The following is an 18,965-nucleotide window of genomic DNA, read 5'->3' as shown; positions in this document are numbered from 1 at the left end:
AACTGTGAAGAATTGACACGGCGTCATGTGACCGCGATCACATCAGGATGCAAAACAAAACCACAGCAGACACAGCGCTGCGGCAGAGACACACAGAATGAAGACAGCACCATGGAGATCCACTGAAACATCTCAATCAGATCCGACATGCACACTGTACAACCTGGCTGCAGAGCTTTCAAAATGATATGAAAAGCCTCAAAGAGGAACAAACCTACAGCAAGTACGCAGGATGAATAATGATTAGCATGAAGAGTGAGCAGCAGAAAAACACACAAGTCCTGCAAGAACCACAAAGCTCGCCACTACACTGGTGAAGAGGCAAAGACACAGGAAATAACCAGAGAGGTTAGAAAATAACAGAAAAAAGACAAATACAACCAGTCAGATCAGAAAACTGCTGAAATCGCTTTGACTCTGGCCGGCTGGGAGAAGCGTGATACGGCTCCTACGGACAGGATGGGTGGATGTGGAGGAAGGTGGTTCAGGAGAAGCTGCAGCTCTGCTGCTTCAGGAACCAGGACGAAGGGATGCTGGGCGAGCAGAGGAGACGTGGGACCGCGGCGCCCTGAGCCGTGTGCTGGGCTCTGCTGTCGCGTCTCGTTAGCATTCCAGGCTTTTTCCAGGCCTGCTGGCGGGAGGAGGCGGGACGGCGGCGCACTGACTGATGTTCTCCCGGCAGATGTGACGATGATGGTGATGAAGCTCACAGGAGCTGAACCCTCTTCTGTCCGGCTTCCGCTCATTATCTTGTTTTTAGCGCTCACAGTCGACTGGACGCTCGCTTCCATGTCATTGAACGTTTTTAGATGGGGGTGCTGCTAATGCCACGCACTCTCTCCTCCCACGCTCTGTTCTCTGTTCAGCTAACGCACCTCCGGCCGCCGCCCGCGGGCTTCCAGCTCCGCAAGGCCGCTTCTTCTGGCCCGTGACGAGCCGACGGGGCATCGCACAAACAACCGAGAGCGACGAGGCTCCGTTCACACCATCGCCTCGCTGCACCGCCTGCGCCGGCCCGTGCACGCTGCATTTACTCAGCCGAAGGAGCTTTGGTCAGATTCCTGAGTGCCTGGCTGTGAGCGCCATTTGAAGAGAAAATACATTTCACACGGTTTGTCTGATCAGCTTTCGTCCTGCTGTTGGTGGATTTAGACTGTTTCATGTGTTTTCAATGACCCAGATGTTAAGGACATTGTTTCAGCTTTTTATTTTGAAAAATGGAACTCCACCAAATGAAGGATGATGAGGATCGAGCTCATGAAATACATAAGGATGTCTCCTTCACAGTTTCTGGCCTCTGGTTCCCGATACAGTTCCTCAGGTTTGAGTTTCGACTGATCCTGATCCTTTCCCTGTTTGACAATTACATTGCTCTTGAATTTTATTTTGAAAATGTACTTTTAAATTTCCATGAGTCTAAATTGAATCTGAAAAACTCTTCACGCCCGTCAACATTTCGGTATGTCTCATAATATCTCTTACGGTAGAATTCGTTGTAGTTCTTTGATCATCGCTGTGCCCGTCTCCAGCTGTCATCAAGAGTCCAGCTGTACTTTCACATCGACACTTTGCTACAGCTGACTGTTGATCTTTAGCAGTCTGAACCACAGGGAAACGTGTCAAAGTACGAGCAGGTTTGTGTCTCGGCCCATTTTGGATCATTTAAAGCAGGGGTGGGGAATCCTGGTCCTGGAGGGCCGCAGACCTGCATGTTTTCCATGTCTCCCTGCTTCAACACACCTGAATCGAATCAAGATTCATGGCCAAGTCCAGCAGAAAGCCAGATAACGAGCCTCATTGCAATCAGCTGTGTTGAAGCAGGGAGACATGGAAAACATGCAGGGCTGCGGCCCTCCAGGACCAGGATTCCCCACCCCTGCTTTAAAGGAACTTGCTCAGAGCTGCAATCCCCCTCAATGTGCCAACAGGTTGCCAGGTTTATCTTCACTGCTTGAATCAGCCAGTTTGTCTTTTTCTTGTTCTTGTGGGAAGGCTTCTGTCTTTTTTTCCCGTCCTAATGTTCAGCCCTGCCGACTCACTGAGACGCAGTTGGTGCTCAGTAAGTCAAACTGCGGCAGTTACAGCAGATCTGCCAGACAGTAGTGAAGGTGACAGCTGCTGCTCGAGAGTGAAAGAAATCCTTCACACTTGGCTGCTGCTGGATTTTGATTGGCTTCACTCATCAGCCGAGGCCATGCAGAGCTCACACACACAGCCGCCAACCTGAAAACCAGTCGTTCACGGCCCGACCGAAACTCTGCCGTCATCCAAACAAGTACAGGTTGAATCGATATCTAAATCTTGTCCCTGACTGACGATCAGACTCTGATCTGAGGGACTTCAGTGGACTTCACCTCCTGTTTCCTGCAGAGCGCCCCGCTCTCCGCCCGTGCCGTGAAGCCACTTCCTGCTCCTCCAAACAGAAGCCCGTGTGAAATGAGCAGCTGCTCCTCTGCAGAGAGGCCACGGCCTCCAGTGGACGTGGAGTCGTGGAAGCCCACAGCCATCTTTTGAATTTTAAGGGATCTCTTCTCGAGGAGCAGCCGAGCGGCGCTAATGCCACGAGACAGCGGCAGCGGCGCGGTGGCTGCCGGGCGCTGGGCGCACGGTGGAGTCTTTAGTTTCCATACAGATCAAGTGCTTCGAGACGGCGCCACAGGCCGCCGCGCTCCCAAACAGAAAAGGGTTTGTTTGTGAGGGGAAGCTGCAGGGGGCCGTTTGACTGTCAGGCAGGCGTGATGGTCCTCCGGCCCCTGGAAGCCCCCTCCGCTAAAGCTAATGCTAATGCCGATGCTCACGTCGGACCGCCGCTCTCGGTGTGGTCTCGGACGACGGATGCGATTAGCGAGAGAGCTCAGAGAGCAGCAACACTGTTTGGACCGCTGCTTGTTGCTATGCAACGGTTGTCTTTGGAGAGTCGCTTCCTCGTCAGCTTTCTTTAAGACGAACCTGTTCTCCCATCACCTCTTTCACTTTTCTCTGTTTGATTTTAGAAGTAGGAATACCGGACTATTTCACGTTCTAAATCAGCTGATTTATAGCAGACTTGGTCGGTTTCCGTGCGTGGCTCAGAAAGTGTGTGATGAGTCTGAACTAGAGGTGTCAGTGTGAGCGGCTGTGTGTCGGTCTGTTTTCCTGTACAGGCTGACATATTCAAACCCTCCACGATAGATGGATGGATAACTGGTTCTCTGCGTGTCTGTCAGTCAATTAAAACTGATCAAAGGGAACCGAGGTTGTTTAATGTGGAGAGAAATGTGGAGAAATAGATTTTCCTTGATAAAACAGGAAAGACGACGGCAGATTTCTCTGGTTCACCCCAGTGGATGTCAGGACTGATTTTATGTGAAATTGTTATGGGATAAAATGAACACTTTCAACCAAAAACAAGGGAGAGACGAGCTCCACCCTGCGTACGATGTGTGGACTGAGGCTGGAGAGGTTCGCTCTGCTTCAGAACCATGAAGGAGGGCTGGTACTGGGGATCTGGGCCGAGCCCGGGGTCACACCATCAACAACTAGAGGTTTCTGTACAGAGTACAGGTTCTGACAGAAATGCATCTTCTTCCAACGTGGGAAGAAAGAGCTTAGCTAGTCTGCAGAGGAGGAAACACTGTCCAGGTTCTTGATCCGGACCAGAGTAGGAAATGAAATCAGAACAGAACACATTGTAGAACATGTTGGAACAGATACCGCTTTATTACAGGATGAGTACTGACCTTTAGCTGTTTACCAATACTGTTAATGAGTGAATCAGTCAGACTTGAAGCATGTTTAGCATGTAGCATCACTGGTGTGTGAGCACCACAACGTTTAGCATGTAGCATGTATCCTCATACTGGCGATGGCAGCTCAGGTCATGGTTGTTCTTCTTTTCCGTGTTTCTCGCCACCTCGGTGCGTTGTGGCGTCCGTGTGTTCGGCTGATTTCCCTCCGATCAGATGAGTCATGCTCAGTCTAGACTCGTGTAGCGTCTCCCGGCTGAACGTCTGCTCATTGTAATCATACCTTTCCTCTCAGGGCTGCTGAGGAGGTTTAATATAGAGAGAGGAAGCTGAAACGGCCCGATCCGAGTCGACAGCCTGTCTTCGCCCTGCCGTCTGTCCTCCGACGCTCGCTTCCAGCTCTTTCTACACCTGTTTCCAAACACGGAGCGTGCTAAATTCTGCTAAACTCTCATGTAGCTCTGAGAAAACACTGCCAGACTCCCGAGGACTTAGGCTTGTTTTCTTCTGTCTTATTCAGCTAAGCATCGGAGTCTCCGGGGACGAAATAAAACCCGGGCAGAGTCTGGGACTCTGCAAACAAAAATACTGCCTGTTTGCACTCATTGTTTGCTTCCTGCCTCAGCGGGACTCCTATGATCTCAATAATTCATTTTTAAACTGCATCGCTTCCTTTGTACTTATAAAGTGCTCCTGGAGATTAAAAGAAGAAACTTCAAGGGAAAAGAGGCGCTCCGTCTGACCTTGCTGAAGTCTTTTCAACTTTACCCAAATGAAATTCAAGAGGTGACCAAAGACATGACCTCTGGAGGTGGAGGGGGATGAAACCCTCCATTCCCAAATCCAGCAATCTGCTGATGGGATTAAAGTGTCGGTCAGGCAGGAGCGTTACCAGATGATGATCGATGATGCTTGTCTGAGAGCCGATGGGCAGCCGAGACCTAGAGCCCTGAGCTTCCTCCTTACAGCTGTCATCGTGATGAATAACCTTTCACACTGATCCTTGCTTCTGTTGTTTCACTGTTTTGGTCACGGTTTCTGTGGTGTTTTCAGAAGTTTATCCGTCCTGCTGGACAGGAGGTTTAGATCACAGGTAAATGAAGCTAATTCTCATCATACTGGTAAAGGAAGCGGAACAGAGAGACAGCAGCTCCACAACTCCTTTAATCTCCCTCTGAGGGAGTAGAAGAGTCACGACCCAACATGTGACCAGGGCTGGTCTGCTGGACTGGCCTCTGCCAATCAGCTGCAGTAGAAGAGACCAGACTCCTGAGCTCGTCCCTCAGTCCTCCGTCCTCCCTGCAGCCAGACACCCGGCGGAGTGTGAGCCGCGGTCCGGTCTGAAACACAGCAGCTGAAGACGCTGGAACAGAAACAAGGAGTGAATCCTCTGGATGGGCGGAGCCTCTCCTGCCACACCCACATCCAGGTCTCTGGAAAGAACTGCAGATAAAAACAGGCTGTGGGGGCAGCTTTACACCCACTTCCAGTCCCCCTCCAGTCCTCTAGTCCTCTAGTCCCTCCATTCTCAAACTGTGGTACGCGTACCACTGGTGGTACGTGAGCTCCCTCTAGTGGTACGCGGGGGAATCACAGAAATGTATATATTTTTTGAAGATTAGTCAGATAAGTCAGAACTTTCAGAAACAAATAATACCACCAAAATACATAATAATTTCAAATTGAAACACGTCAGATCCACTGTAATTCACATTCAGTTTTTCTCTTCTAATATAATGTGCTGGACTGCGACGTGCTCACGTTCAGTCACGTAGTAGTCATCGACGATTAAACTAGCTTAGCTTCACCGTCATGAGCGTGCAGAGGTGAAACGAGAGGTCCGAAAACTCTACAAATGTGGCTCCAAACAGGAGCTATTAGGAAAAGAAGTGCAGGACAGGAGGAGAATAGAACCAGCAGCCCTGCTGACGCTGAAGCTGATGACACTGAAGCGAACACGAGGCTATCAGGGGGCTGATTAAGCAGCGTAGCAGGGGCATCACTGGCATCTGCTAGCAACAAACGACGCTGCATGAGTGCGCACGCGCGTGAGAGAGAGAGAGCAAGAGAGTGAGACAGAGAGAGGGAGAGAGAGAGAGAGAGAGGATGTAAGTGAGAGGGAGAGTTGCCCCTTTGTGTGTGACAGTTCCAGTGTTCTGCCTTTGCTAACTGTGACTGACAGAATTAAACAAAAACAGAAAGACTATTAGAAATATACCTGCTTCCTGTGGGTGTTTTTTTTTTTTTTTTTTTTTTTTACTTTGGTCATAATGGTGGTACTTGGAAAGCCTAATTTTTTCTGAGGTGGTACTCGGTTTAAAAAGTTTGAGAAACACTGCTCTAGTCCTCCTCCAGTCCTTCAGTCCTCCAGTCCCCCTCCAGTCCTCGCTTTAATCCTCGAGTTCACCAGTCCTCCTCCAGTCCTCCAGTCCTCCAGTCCCCCTCCAGTCCTCCAGTCCCCCTCCAGTCCTCCAGTCTGGTTCTAGTGGACCGTCAGCAGTCCAGCAGTTCTTCTCCTGTCAGAGACTCAGACTTCCCCCCGTCCAGAGCGGAGGTCTGACCGCTGATCCTCAGCTGTGATGAACTGAAGGCAGGAGTGTGTTCGTGTGTGTGTGGAGGTGTGGTGAACCCGCTGTGGAAGCAGAGAGGGACCGGGAGCCAGTCCCGCTGACCCCGGTCTCCGGTGCAGAGCCAGGACACGTCCTGATTGGCTGCGGGCTCGTCGTGATGGAGGCTGAGGGGAAGACGGAAAAATAAACATGAGAAACGCTCCAGAGCGGCTCTGAATCACCGTCACCGCCCGGCTGCAAGTCTGGGGCAACACCGCCCCCTGCTGGCCGCTGCGCCCGCCACACCGGCGGCTGGGAGCTTCCCCTCCTCCTGCACCTGCTTCCTGCTTCCTGTTCTTAGATGCTGAGGAGGTTTTGTCTCATTGAGCCGTTTGTCCCTCCAGCCTGGGGACTTCCTGAGGATCTACAACCTGCGAGCCCTCCAGGGGTCCAGTAAAGCTCCCGGCCTGGCGACCGAGCCGTCCGAGGCCGGGGGCCCGCTGATCTTCCACCTGCACGGAGGGACGTCGTACGGCCGAGGGATCCGGGTTCTGTCGGAGAACTGCCCCGACGTGCAGGAGCTGAAGAGGTACAGCATGTGGCCTCGACTGGACCAGGACCAGGCTCCCGTCCTGATCGGCTGAAGCCTTCAGGGGGGACTTCATGTGGTTTGAGAGCAACAAGTCCTGGAAGACTCTCTGCTCGGCTGGGTGCTGGACTCCAGTCAGACAGATGTCTTCAGACCAGGAACTCCTTCTCCACGTGTCTCGGCCCTGAAGCCTCAGCCGACAGCAGGAGGGCCTCTTCCTGCACCTCCGGGTCTTTTCCTCTGCCTGCAGTGTTTGTGCTCCTTGGTTCTCTTGCCAGTCTCGACGCCGTCCTGCTCTTGTTTGTAGAGTTCTGGAGACCTTCTCCAGGGACGAGGAGGACAGCCTGTTTGAGGACAGTGACTTGGACCTGCTGGACGTGTGGAGCACCCCCCCTGAGTTCCTGGGTATGTATGGACGAGCTCTGCAGGACACACGGGCCCTGCAGGTCCTCCTGGAACCGGGAGTGGGATTCGAACCTGCGGCCTTCTCTGAGCTGTGGACCTGCTGTCGATGCACATCCTGACCCCTCCTGATGGTTTGACTGTTTTCAGATGGAGACACTGAGGAATGCTGCACAGGTAAGAAACAGCCGTCTGTCCAGACAGGAAGCATTGACCAATTCCAAACGGCGCCGTAGCAGCATTAGCATCCAGAAGCTAGCAGGTCAGACGATGAACACGGTCCAGCTTCATTTAACAACTCATTTAATTTAAAGGGTAAACAGCAGAGCGCACTGCGTTATGACAACAGCTGAAGAGAGGGCTGCACGAGGCGCTGAGTTCTGTCTTTAACCTGCTTCAACCAGTCAGCTCTCTTCTTTACAAGACGCCTAAGTGAACTGGCAATGTTTAAAGCACCGGTATCAGCCGATGCTGCCTCAAAGGGCCACAGAGGGCGAGCAGGACCACTGAACACTTCGGTTTCCATGGTACAGAATCTCATCGGGGAAAAAAAAGAGCTTCAGACTGTATTTGACTGATGAACAGCTGATTGATCACTAACAGATCACTCTGCAGTCCAGTAAAGTCTAGATGTTGAAACTGAGTGTTGGTGTGAAGAGTTGGAACCAGCCTCACACCGGCTGCTTCCACCCATGAAGCTCGAACACGGTGAGCTTCTGTTGCTTTTGGAGTCTGGAAAGGTTTTTAAAGTGGTTCAACCTGAAGCACCAGCCGGGTTCCTGCTGCTCACACCTGCAGACCCTCAGTAGACCCTCAGCAGACCCTCAGTAGACCCTCAGTAGACCCTCAGTAGACCCTCAGTAGACCCTCAGCAGACCCTCAGTAGACCCTCAGCGGACCCTCAGTAGACCCTCAGTAGACCCTCAGTAGACCCTCAGTAGACCCTCAGTAGACCCTCAGCAGACCCTCAGTAGACCCTCAGCGGACCCTCAGTAGACCCTCAGTAGACCCTCAGTAGACCCTCAGTAGACCCTCAGCAGACCCTCAGTAGACCCTCAGCGGACCCTCAGTAGACCCTCAGTAGACCCTCAGTAGACCCTCAGCGGACCCTCAGCAGACCCTCAGCAGACCCTCAGTAGACCCTCAGTAGACCCTCAGTAGACCCTCAGCAGACCCTCAGTAGACCCTCAGCGGACCCTCAGTAGACCCTCAGTAGACCCTCAGTAGACCCTCAGCGGACCCTCAGTAGACCCTCAGCGGACCCTCAGCAGACCCTCAGCAGACCCTCAGTAGACCCTCAGTAGGCCCTCAGTAGACCCTCAGCGGACCCTCAGCAGACCCTCAGTAGACCCTCAGTAGACCCTCAGTAGACCCTCAGTAGACCCTCAGCGGACCCTCAGCAGACCCTCAGTAGACCCTCAGCCTCAGTAGACCCTCAGCAGACCCTCAGCAGACCCTCAGTAGACCCTCAGCCTCAGTAGACCCTCAGCAGACCCTCAGCAGACCCTCAGTAGACCCTCAGTAGACCCTCAGTAGACCCTCAGCGGACCCTCAGCAGACCCTCAGTAGACCCTCAGCCTCAGTAGACCCTCAGCAGACCCTCAGCAGACCCTCAGTAGACCCTCAGCCTCAGTAGACCCTCAGCAGACCCTCAGCAGACCCTCAGTAGACCCTCAGCAGACCCTCAGTAGACCCTCAGTAGACCCTCAGTAGACCCTCAGTAGACCCTCAGCAGACCCTCAGTAGACCCTCAGCAGACCCTCAGTAGACCCTCAGCAGACCCTCAGCAGACCCTCAGTAGACCCTCAGCAGACCCTCAGCGGACCCTCAGCAGACCCTCAGCAGACCCTCAGCAGACCCTCAGCAGACCCTCAGTAGACCCTCAGCAGACCCTCAGCGGACCCTCAGCAGACCCTCAGCAGACCCTCAGTAGACCCTCAGCAGACCCTCAGTAGACCCTCAGTAGACCCTCAGTAGACCCTCAGTAGACCCTCAGCAGACCCTCAGTAGACCCTCAGCAGACCCTCAGTAGACCCTCAGCAGACCCTCAGCAGACCCTCAGTAGACCCTCAGCAGACCCTCAGCGGACCCTCAGCAGACCCTCAGCAGACCCTCAGCAGACCCTCAGCAGACCCTCAGTAGACCCTCAGCAGACCCTCAGTAGACCCTCAGCAGACCCTCAGCAGACCCTCAGCAGACCCTCAGTAGACCCTCAGCAGACCCTCAGCAGACCCTCAGTAGACCCTCAGTAGACCCTCAGTAGACCCTCTGTGTGTCGTGGTTCAGAGAGGCGCTGTGGCCACGGCGTGCAGCCGGAGTCGCTGGCGGACCTGAAGAGATCCGGTCCGGGCGGAGTCCACCACGTCCGGGCCCAGCTCAGGTCCTTCCAGCCCTGCAGGCTCCACCAGGCGCTCAAGCTCTACTGCAGCCGCTGCACCTCCATGTAGGAGCACCGCCCTCACTCACTCACTCACTCACTCACTCACTCACTCAGTCAGTCTGCTGAGCGGTGGCGTCCCGGTGTGTCCCGTCCGTCCTCAGGCAGGACGTCCCGGATGAGGAGCAGCTGTCTGAGATCTTCTCTGCAGCTTCCAGGGACTCTCCGCCCTGCAGTCCTCCCCCCTGGCTGCTGTCGGGAGACGTCCTCCTCCCCGGTGGAGGACGTCCAGCGCTCAGAGTCCACCTGTCTGCAGAGCTCCTGTCCGAGGGCAGAGCCAAGGAGCTGATCTTCCTCCAGGGTGCGCCCTGCCCCCCCCCCCCTTCCCCCTCCTCCTCCTCCTGGAGGAGCTGATGTTCCGGGGCTCTGGCTGTTGCAGGTTCTACCCTGGAGGAGGCGTGTCTCCTGGCGGACGGCTACCAGAACGTGGTCCCGGTCAGGTCTTCAGGAGGGGGTCTGGCTCTGCTGGACCTGACGGCGCCGTTCCTGTTCAGAGGCGGGAAGCGGTACTACGGGTCAGAGCAGAGCTCCACAGACTGCAGCTTCATTTCTGATGCTTCAGAGACAGTCTGGTTCCTGAAGGGGACAGACTGGTCCTGGTCTGGACCAGTGGCCCCTCCTGGTCCTCCTCCTCCTGCAGTGAAGCTCTCTGGCTGTGTTGCAGGTGTGGACGGTGCTCCGAGGCCTCGGTGAGGGAGCTCAGTGCTGAGGGGGGGCAGCCGCTGGACGAGGACACTCTGGCAGGAGGTGACTGCTCCGGCCGACAGGAAGTCCTCGCTCTGCTGCGTCTGTCTTGACGTCTGTGTCCTCCGTCCTGCAGCCCTGGGCGTCCGCCTGCTGCAGTTGGTCCTGCTGTTCCAGCTGGAGCTGCAGGACGCCACCGACACGCTGGACGTCTTCCTGTGGACGCACGCTGTGAGTCTCGCCGCCTGGCCGCTCCCCATCAGCCGTCTTCTTCCTGGTCGAGTTATTGATCCGTCGCTGAGTCGCTGCTCTTGGCCTCCTTGTCTTGTCTGTCCGCTCCAGACGTCCTTCTGTCTCCTGTCTCTGGTTTGCAGTGATTGTTGGATCTGATTGTTCTGTCATCAGGAGTCCTTCTTCAGGGTGTCAGCGGAGAGCGTAGCGGTGGACCAGAAGTCTCAGGACCTCGTCTGTCAAACGCTGGAGGCTCTCTGTCCACCAGGGGGCGGTGCAGGTAGGTCAGCCAGTGAGGTGACAGCTGGCTGGAGGCTGGAATGAGCGCCGCAGTAGAACCGGAGTCCTCTGGTCTCCACGGATTCACCTCCCTGGGTTGTCTCTCATGTCTGTCCTCGGCTCCGTCCTCAGCTCAGCGTCCGTGGCTCGACCTATGTGTGGCGGCGTACCGAGCGGAGGGCGACGGCGAGTCCAGCCAGCTGTGCTATCAGATCTGCCACACCAGCGTGATCCAGCCCTGACCCGGTCTGACCCGGTCTGACCCGCCCTGACCCGGTCTGACCCGCCCTGACCCGGTCTGACCCGTCTGACCCGCCCTGACCCGTCTGACCCGTCTGACCCGTCTGACCCCTGGAACGGGGCACTGCTCCTGGCTGTGTTAAATTATTGTGTAGAAAATGTTTGAAATGTGTATTTTTTATGTCAGGTTGAGAAATAAAAGCAGGAGTGTTCACCTCAATCAGGTTCCTGGTTTTCATGTTGGAAGCGGCTCAGGTGGGTTAACGGGAACCAAGCAGTCAACCCAAAGCACTGAGGTCCACTTGAACCTCATCAGAGGATGAATTCAGCCTGGATCAGTGCTTCATGTATTCATCACTCCCTCCAGTCACCCTCCAGTCAGCTCAGTTTGACTGAGCGGTCAGAGCTGTTCTCAGATTTGATTCGATCTTTGATCAGGAGTCAGTCAGAAGGCTGAGAACAGGATCTGTCCAGCAGGGGGCGTGCCAGGTCTTCTTCTGGACCTGAAAAGAGTTTGTTCGGTTCAGATCCTGCAGCCAGAGAGCCCTGACCATTCAGAGGCACCTTTTAAATGGAAGTACAGACAGCTATTGACCTACATCTGTTGTGTTTCATTCTTCTTTCACACAGGTACAAATGTTATCTACAGTTAAACAAGTCTGATTGGAGTCTCGTCTCATATTATCACAGCAACACGGACTCATTTAGATGAATGTAGTGTTTCCTGTTTGTCCTTTATTCCGTCAAGTGTCCATTCATTTCATTAGTCATGTGTTCAGTTTGATCATCAATAATTAAACATGCATCTTAAAGCTCTGTTTGGAGGAGATCCAGGTTCTTTGACTTATTCAGACACTTTTAAGTGAGGAAATGGTTGTGTTGTTGCAGCTTCCACTTCCTGTCCAGGGTTCAGGACTACTGAGGATGAATGGAATCCTGGAGCAGGGTACTCCAGGGAATGTTTCAAACATGAATGTTGAATTATTCACATTTGAATGTGGCTGTTTAGTGTTTTTCATAAAGGTTTTAATCACTAATATAGCCGCTACTGTCCACTCCTCGCCCGGGGTGGGTGAGGTGGAGCAGCTGATGGATGCATGTTTCTCCTTCCTTGATGAAAACTCATTTTGAGTGACTGGTTGTGTCGTACTGCTGCTGGACGCCAGATGGCGGAGAAGGCTGTGCAGTGAAAGTTTGTGACCCGCCCTGAGAAGATGAAGCTCATTTGTTGGACTTTTCATCTTTCTCCTGACGGGTTCCGGGTCTGGCGGGGACTCAGCGGCTCTTCTGCACCTTCAGCAGACTTTACCACTCCATCTTTTCTTTCTCAGAAATAATTTATATTGAAGCTGAATATTTAATTCAGGGAGCCCAGTCTTTCAGTTTGGATTGATCAGTTTTTACATGAGCTGCTGCTTTAGAAACTGCAGTTTGCTGATCGATAAAACGATTGATAAATGTGAGGCTTTTTTTCTTTACTCTTAGAAGTTCAGTTTAAAAACTTGTTGAAAGAGATAACCAAACCAAATGTTGAAAACACTGAAGCTGCAGAAACATGTTCAAACCATGACGCCTCTGGGTGATTTGGGACGCAGATTGAAAAAAGTTCAGCATTCTAAAGGTTTTTTTAATCAACTTCTCTTTAAATTTAAGTATTACCCTGTTTTAACTGCTTTTGGTATTTTAAACATTGTTTTCTAACTCTTTGGCTTTGTGCAGCACTTTGGTGCCATCCTTGCCTCTTATCTCAGGTGAAGCCACTGTTTCTAGTGTCGTGCGTAAATCCAGCTGAATGTGATGTGAAGTGTACAGTTTACTGTGGATGAGAGAAGCTTTGACAGATGGCTCCCCCTCCTCCTCCTCCTCCCCCTCCTCCTCCTCCCCCTCCTCCTCCTCCTCCTCCTCCTCTAGACGCAGCTCGCGCCCTCCCGGCTGCATGTCTCCTCTCACACGGTTCCCGATCGGCAGACAGCGTCGTAAACTTCCCGGGACGCATGTGGAAGTCTCTCCGTTCCGGCAGCCACCGAAGATCCAACAGTTCCTAAGTTGAGGGTTGAATTGCAGTCGGTTTACTTGCCTCCTCTGTGTGATTTCTGCCTCTCCTGTGATGCCTCCGAACCGGAGTCTCTCCGGGACGCACCAGAACCGCGCCGGCGCACCGCTGGGGCGCCAGCAGGGAGCCGCTGGGAGTGAGCTGTGAGCTCTGGGACGACTCGGATTGAAGTTTGAGCACTTTTCGTGGACTGTCTGGAGGGGATGGGTCGTGTGTTGTGGATCTCCCGGTCGGACCTGTGGGTGTAGACGGAGTCAGGATGCTGCCTCCGCCCGTCAGGCTGCTGTGTTTGTGGCTGTGCAGCGAAGCCGTCGCCAGTCAGCTCCACCGGCCCGAAACAAAGGCGACTTTCACGCCTCATTATGAGTCCGCCGCCGCGCGCAGGAATGCGCACAGCCGGGGATGGCACGCTGTCGGCGGGGAGGACAATGGAAGGACGCGCGGTGCCAGCGCGCAGGCCTCGTGGGTCGGCACCGCGAGTCCGAGCTCAGGCCGCTTCGTGCGTAAAAGCGGCGCGCAGCGTGAAGCCGTGCGCCTCCGACATGGAGCGGATGGAGGAGCGTTACGCACGGGAGGGAAGAGGACGGAGGAGCCCCGCGGAGGTGGAGGCGGCCCCGGAGACCCGCTCCGGCCGTCCCCGCACGGAGCCTCCTGCAGGCGCCTGAAGCGGCGCAGCGGAACCGGGGCGCCGCGGGAGGCTCTGCCGGTGGCCATGGCGCAGGAGCAGGACGCCGAGCCCCCCTTCGGACTGAACAGCAGTGACTACGGGGAGCAGGAGGAGGACTACTCCCTGCCGGACTTCCCCGACACCCCGCTGGCGGAGCGGCCCAGACGCAGGCAGCTGCGGAACCCCTTCTACCCGCTCTCCGCCAAGGCGTACGGCGCGTACGCGGTGCTGGTGACCGCCGCCTTCATCTTCAGCGTGGGCGTCATCGGGAACGTGTCCGTCATGTGCATCGTGTGCCACAACTACTACATGAGGAGCATCTCCAACTCGCTGCTGGCCAACCTGGCGCTCTGGGACTTCATCATCATCTTCTTCTGCCTGCCGCTGGTGGTCTTCCACCAGCTCACCAAGAACTGGCTGCTGGGCGAGTTCTCCTGCAGGATCATCCCCTACCTGGAGGTGAGGGGGCGGAGGGGGGGCAGCAGGTCCAGGTGGTGCTCACCTCTCCCCACATCCACTAACTGAGGAAACCTGTCCAGCTGTCCAGTCAGCAGAGGTTGGATCAGCTTCAGGTCTATAAGAAAGAAACTTTATTCATGAAGCACCTTAAAAACACCTCAGTGCAGTAAAAACAAAACACCCAGCAGTTTCCACCAACAGCCCTCTGCTCTTCATAAAGGCTGATCAGAGTACATTACTCAGTAATCAGTCAGTTTCCACTGCAGAAAGTCGATCATTTCAGTCAGTCTGAAACCTAATCAAAGGACAAACTGGAGGGGAAGGTGCTCAGTTCTCAGGGGAAAGACGTCCTCAGTTATTCGGCTGTATTTTCGTTTTGAGCTCATCGGTACATCCACCCTGAACCGTTTTGACCCAGTCCACAGGGACTGATCAAAAACACCAGTTCACCTGATCACAGCAGTCACTCTCCAGAGGGCCAGACCTCATCCCGAGCTCCACGTCAAAACCTCCAACCAGTCAGACCTTCGCTCAGATAAACACTAGTGTTTAATACCAAATCCCCCAAACTTTGAAAGTCGCTGTACTTCCCTGATGTGAGTGAGCTCAACGTGGCAGACAGCCGAAAATAAAGCCAGATAGATAGACTGGAGACCCAGAGGATGTGGAACGTGGTCCAGGAGGACCTCCTGCAGCCTCCTGATGGAGAAAGTCCCAAAGAGCATGAAGCAGAACATGTAGGTGGAGCCCTGGTGGTCAGTTACAGTATTACACTGACGGCGGCGACGCCGCCACCAGTCGAGGAACGAGCTGAAAGGAAACATGACGACGACGGCGAGAATCAGACCATCCTGTCTGTTCAGTGTTCGTCTGTTAAGAGACTGATCAGTCTCTCATCAGTATTGATGGATGTTATTAATGTCGTTATTCGCTGTGAGGAGCCCCCTAGAGGCCGTCATGATTATGACATGAGCCAAGGAGGAAGTGTGGCGGCAAAGAGGTGAACGAGTGAAAAAATTCTGGATTGTTTTTTGGTTGTGGATGAAACCCAGTGGGTTCTGGACCCCGGACTGGGGAGCTGCTGTGCAGTAGTGTGTTCAGTGTGTTCAGACGGCTTCAGGTTAGAATAACAGATTTCCTCCAGGTTTGTTGCTGCTGTTAATCTGCTCAGGGTCACATCAGGCTGCAGGACGACACCTCTCAGGGATTAATGAGGAGATTAGAAGACCACAGCTCTGATTGGTGCTTGATCCAGACCAGTTTAAACAGGAAAGGGGGGTTTAGATGTTCTCCCTTTGTTTGAGTGAACCCTCACAGATTATGTCCAGATTATGTTCAGACAGCTTCACTTTTAGTTCAAAACATTTAGAACATATCTGAAAACAGTTTAATGGATTTAATTATGGAGGCCATTTACATTTTCAGACATGTTTTCCACCGGGAAACTTCAGAAATGTCTTGTTTTCTGCTCCATCCTGTCCTCAGAGAAACCTGCAGTCTTCAGTCTTTGCAGCTTTTCCATGTGAGGCTTTAAAAGACGAGGACTTCTCTCCAGAGCCGAAGCTTCTTAGCAGCAGCAGCTGTTTGCTTGAAGCTCCGACCTCCATCACGACACTGACATGTCCTCAGGTCTCTCTTCTTCATGGTTTGTTCTCTGACAGGCAGGATTCTCAGATCTGCAGCGAGTTCGGTGTTTGAAAAGTCCAGCTCAGAGCAAACGAGACATAAAGAGCATAAAGAGACGAGCTGCTGGAGTTAATGGACTGGAATCACACGGAACAGCAAACGGATTCAATCCCAACACACACACACACACACACACACACACACACACACACACACTGTCCTGTTTCCATGGTTTCCAGACAGTGAGTTGACCTTCACACGCTGAGCCCAGCCTCAGAATGAAACCGGTCGTTCAGTCCGACCTGAACCTGGAGCTGCCTCTGTGGCCCAGCGGCTCCTTCTGACTCTCCTCTCGTCCCACCAGGTGGCGTCTCTCGGGGTCACGACCTTCACGCTCTGCGCTCTGTGCATCGATCGCTTCCGGGCGGCCACCAACGTGCAGATGTACTACGAGATGATCGAGAACTGGGCGTCGACCTCGGCCAAGCTGGCGGTGATCTGGGTGGGCGCCCTGCTGCTGGCGCTGCCCGAGCTGCTGATCCGGCAGCTGGTCACCGAGGACGGCGAGGCGCCCGACGTGACGCCGTGCGAGCGCTGCGTGGTCCGGATCTCCACCGAGCTGCCGGACACGCTGTACGTCCTGGGCCTCACCTACGACAGCGCGCGGCTCTGGTGGTACTTCGGCTGCTACTTCTGCCTGCCCACGCTCTTCACCATCTGCAGCTCGCTCGTCACGGCGCGCAAGATCCGGCGCGCCGAGCGGGCCTGCGTCCGCGGCACCAAGAAGCAGATCCGGCTGGAGAGCCAGATGAACTGCGCCGTGGTGGCGCTGGCCATCCTGTACGGCTTCTGCATCATCCCGGAGAACATCTGCAACGTCATCGGCACGTACATGGCGGCCGGCGTTCCGCGCGGCGCCCTGGACGTCCTGCAGGTGGTCAGCCAGCTGCTGCTGTTCTGCAAGTCGGCGGCGACGCCGGTGCTGCTGTTCTTCCTGTGCCAGCCGTTCACCAGGGCCTTCCTGGACTGCTGCTGCTGCTGCTGCGACGAGTGCGGCCCGCCGCGCTCGCCCGGCGGCGACGCCGACGAGGCCGCCGCCGCCGACCTGGAGCTGTCGCCCTTCGGCACCGTGCGCAGGGAGCCGTCCACCTCCGCCGCCTACACGGCTGTAGGGACTCACTGCTGAGCTCACCGGGACGCCGTTGGCTCGCCTCCCCATCGACTCGGACGGTTTGTTTACCGGCGGCGCTGCTCTCCGTCCTTTCACCGTTTACAGAATCTCTGTGTCAGTATTAGTTGTTTTGAATTATTTTTAGGTTTTTCAATTAACTCACCAGTATTTTTGATGGAGTCTGCACTCAGTGGCACGTTCTGTTTGTTTTCACTGTCCGTGAAGAGTCGAGAGCAGTCACCGGCGCACACCGCTTTCTGAAACTACGCCACAATATATCCACCAAAAACACTGACGTTAGCTTGGAGTTTGTAGCCCGCCACAGACGGACTGTTTCTGAACCTGTTTCTGCAGCGTAGAACACACATCTGTAGTTACTGCGATAGCAATACGTGCAATAAACAAAAGATTGACTGAACGGAAACAAATTATGTTGGAAAAACTCAGATTTTGGAAAAATCAAGAACAATGGATGAAAAAAGCTGCTCAGACTTCTTTCATGTAAATTAGGGGCAAGAGAAAGAGCACTGTTATTCTGATGGACTAAGCCAAAGCTCGAGGACATTCACATCCTCTTTTAGTGTTTGTGTTTATTCCAGATCATAACGTGATCACGATCTTTCATCATGCAGCCCTAAACTTTACATAGCTCCGCTTTTCCTTTTTCACCTCAGCCTCCATCGCCAGTCTTTCATGTCATTTTCATGTTTTGGTAAAAGAACAGCAGACATTTTTCAGGCTTTTGTCTTCTCAGCTGAATTCTATCATTTTTGAAGCCAGTTTCTGAAGCGCTAAGCTAACAGCTAGCTCTGACTCGACACTGTGAATGTTGGGTTAGCAGTTGGAGTTAGCATGCTAACGTCTGCAGCAGTCTCTCAGAGACATGAGGGGTCAAGGCCTTTTCAGTGGAGGCTATTCCTCCTTTGAATCCTGATAAAGAGGAGTACTTGAGGATTATTTGATTTAAGTTCACGTTGTAATGACTGAATTTCTGTTTGTGTAATCGAAGCAAATTGATACGACACAACAAGCTTTAGTGCGGTCTGTTTATAGATCTTCAAGATTTCCATTCAGAAGTTTCCAACGAGGCTGAGTTTGCTTTTCAATGCGAGAAGATCTGTTTATGGACCGTAGCCCCTTCCCCACCCCTCCCAGACCAAAAGGCCACTTCAGGGCTTCTCCTGCGATCAGCTGCTGTCTGGTGAGTTGGGCAGGCTGTGCGCTCCTGGCTGCTCTCTGGCTCCTCTGGAGGTTCGCTTGGTTTCCTGGTCTTGGTGTGGTTGAGCCTGTTTTCAACACGACTCCAGTGCCGGTGGCGTGAGTCACTTCACTTCCCGCTCTGCTCAGTCTGTCATGGGACAGAGGGATCCTTCTTTTTTTGTTTTGTTTTGTTCTTGTTTTATTTTCTAGCCACAAGAAAAGCGTCACTTTAATTAAAAATGCATAAAGATGAGTTTTTTGTTCACCTTGATGTGCATTGATTCATTTGCTGGCCTGGCTGTCCTGGAAGATTCTTCTTCGTGGACTTGATGCTGGTGAGAATGAAGCGCTCCACAGGGTTAATTCAGCCGACGCCTGCTGCCGGGTGGAAGATGAAGACCAGACTTGATCTGGGCCCTGTGGAGGACACAGCTCCATTGTTTGTCCCGTTCAGACTGTCACCGCTGCAGCTGCTGAGACACCAAGCCGAGCAGGAAGCAGCGGTGAGAAGATGAACCAGGATCATTAGAAACCAGTTTTCAGCTGAAGAGCGAAGTGGCCGCAAACGGCCCAGACCGAACTGCCGCGTCAGGCTCCGCTCGGCCGCTTCTGTCCGCCTCGCCATCGCCTTCGTCATCGCCGCTGCCCGGCCG

At 53.7% G+C, this 18,965-nt stretch overlaps 2 protein-coding genes across 2 annotated transcripts in view; both read left to right on the top strand.

Annotated features, from left to right (window-relative positions):
• Window positions 1-11,323, top strand: part of LOC115392008 (protection of telomeres protein 1-like) — a 47,763-nt gene extending 36,440 nt beyond the window's left edge. The window contains exons 11-20 of the mRNA XM_030096489.1: window positions 6,679-6,863; window positions 7,171-7,268; window positions 7,416-7,442; window positions 9,552-9,708; window positions 9,807-10,003; window positions 10,082-10,217; window positions 10,367-10,449; window positions 10,523-10,617; window positions 10,792-10,897; window positions 11,029-11,323. Coding sequence (XP_029952349.1) covers window positions 6,679-6,863; window positions 7,171-7,268; window positions 7,416-7,442; window positions 9,552-9,708; window positions 9,807-10,003; window positions 10,082-10,217; window positions 10,367-10,449; window positions 10,523-10,617; window positions 10,792-10,897; window positions 11,029-11,138 — 1,194 coding nt within the window. The 3' untranslated portion in view covers window positions 11,139-11,323. The remainder of the gene's footprint in view (window positions 1-6,678; window positions 6,864-7,170; window positions 7,269-7,415; window positions 7,443-9,551; window positions 9,709-9,806; window positions 10,004-10,081; window positions 10,218-10,366; window positions 10,450-10,522; window positions 10,618-10,791; window positions 10,898-11,028) is intronic.
• A 1,818-nt stretch (window positions 11,324-13,141) lies between these two features.
• On the top strand, window positions 13,142-17,833 carry LOC115391698 (prosaposin receptor GPR37-like). Its single transcript, XM_030096021.1, has 2 exons — window positions 13,142-14,315; window positions 16,306-17,833. Exons 1-2 carry the CDS (start codon window positions 13,449-13,451, stop codon window positions 17,125-17,127), a joined length of 1,689 nt encoding a protein of 562 aa, XP_029951881.1. The 5' UTR covers window positions 13,142-13,448; the 3' UTR covers window positions 17,128-17,833.
• The last annotated feature ends 1,132 nt before the right edge of the window (window positions 17,834-18,965 follow it).

The sequence above is a fragment of the Salarias fasciatus genome, chromosome 7, assembly GCF_902148845.1.
Source record: "Salarias fasciatus chromosome 7, fSalaFa1.1, whole genome shotgun sequence".
Taxonomy (NCBI): Eukaryota; Metazoa; Chordata; class Actinopteri; order Blenniiformes; family Blenniidae; genus Salarias; species Salarias fasciatus.
Note: the sequence above shows the minus strand (reverse complement) of the source record. Positions and strands in the feature narration are given on the sequence as shown.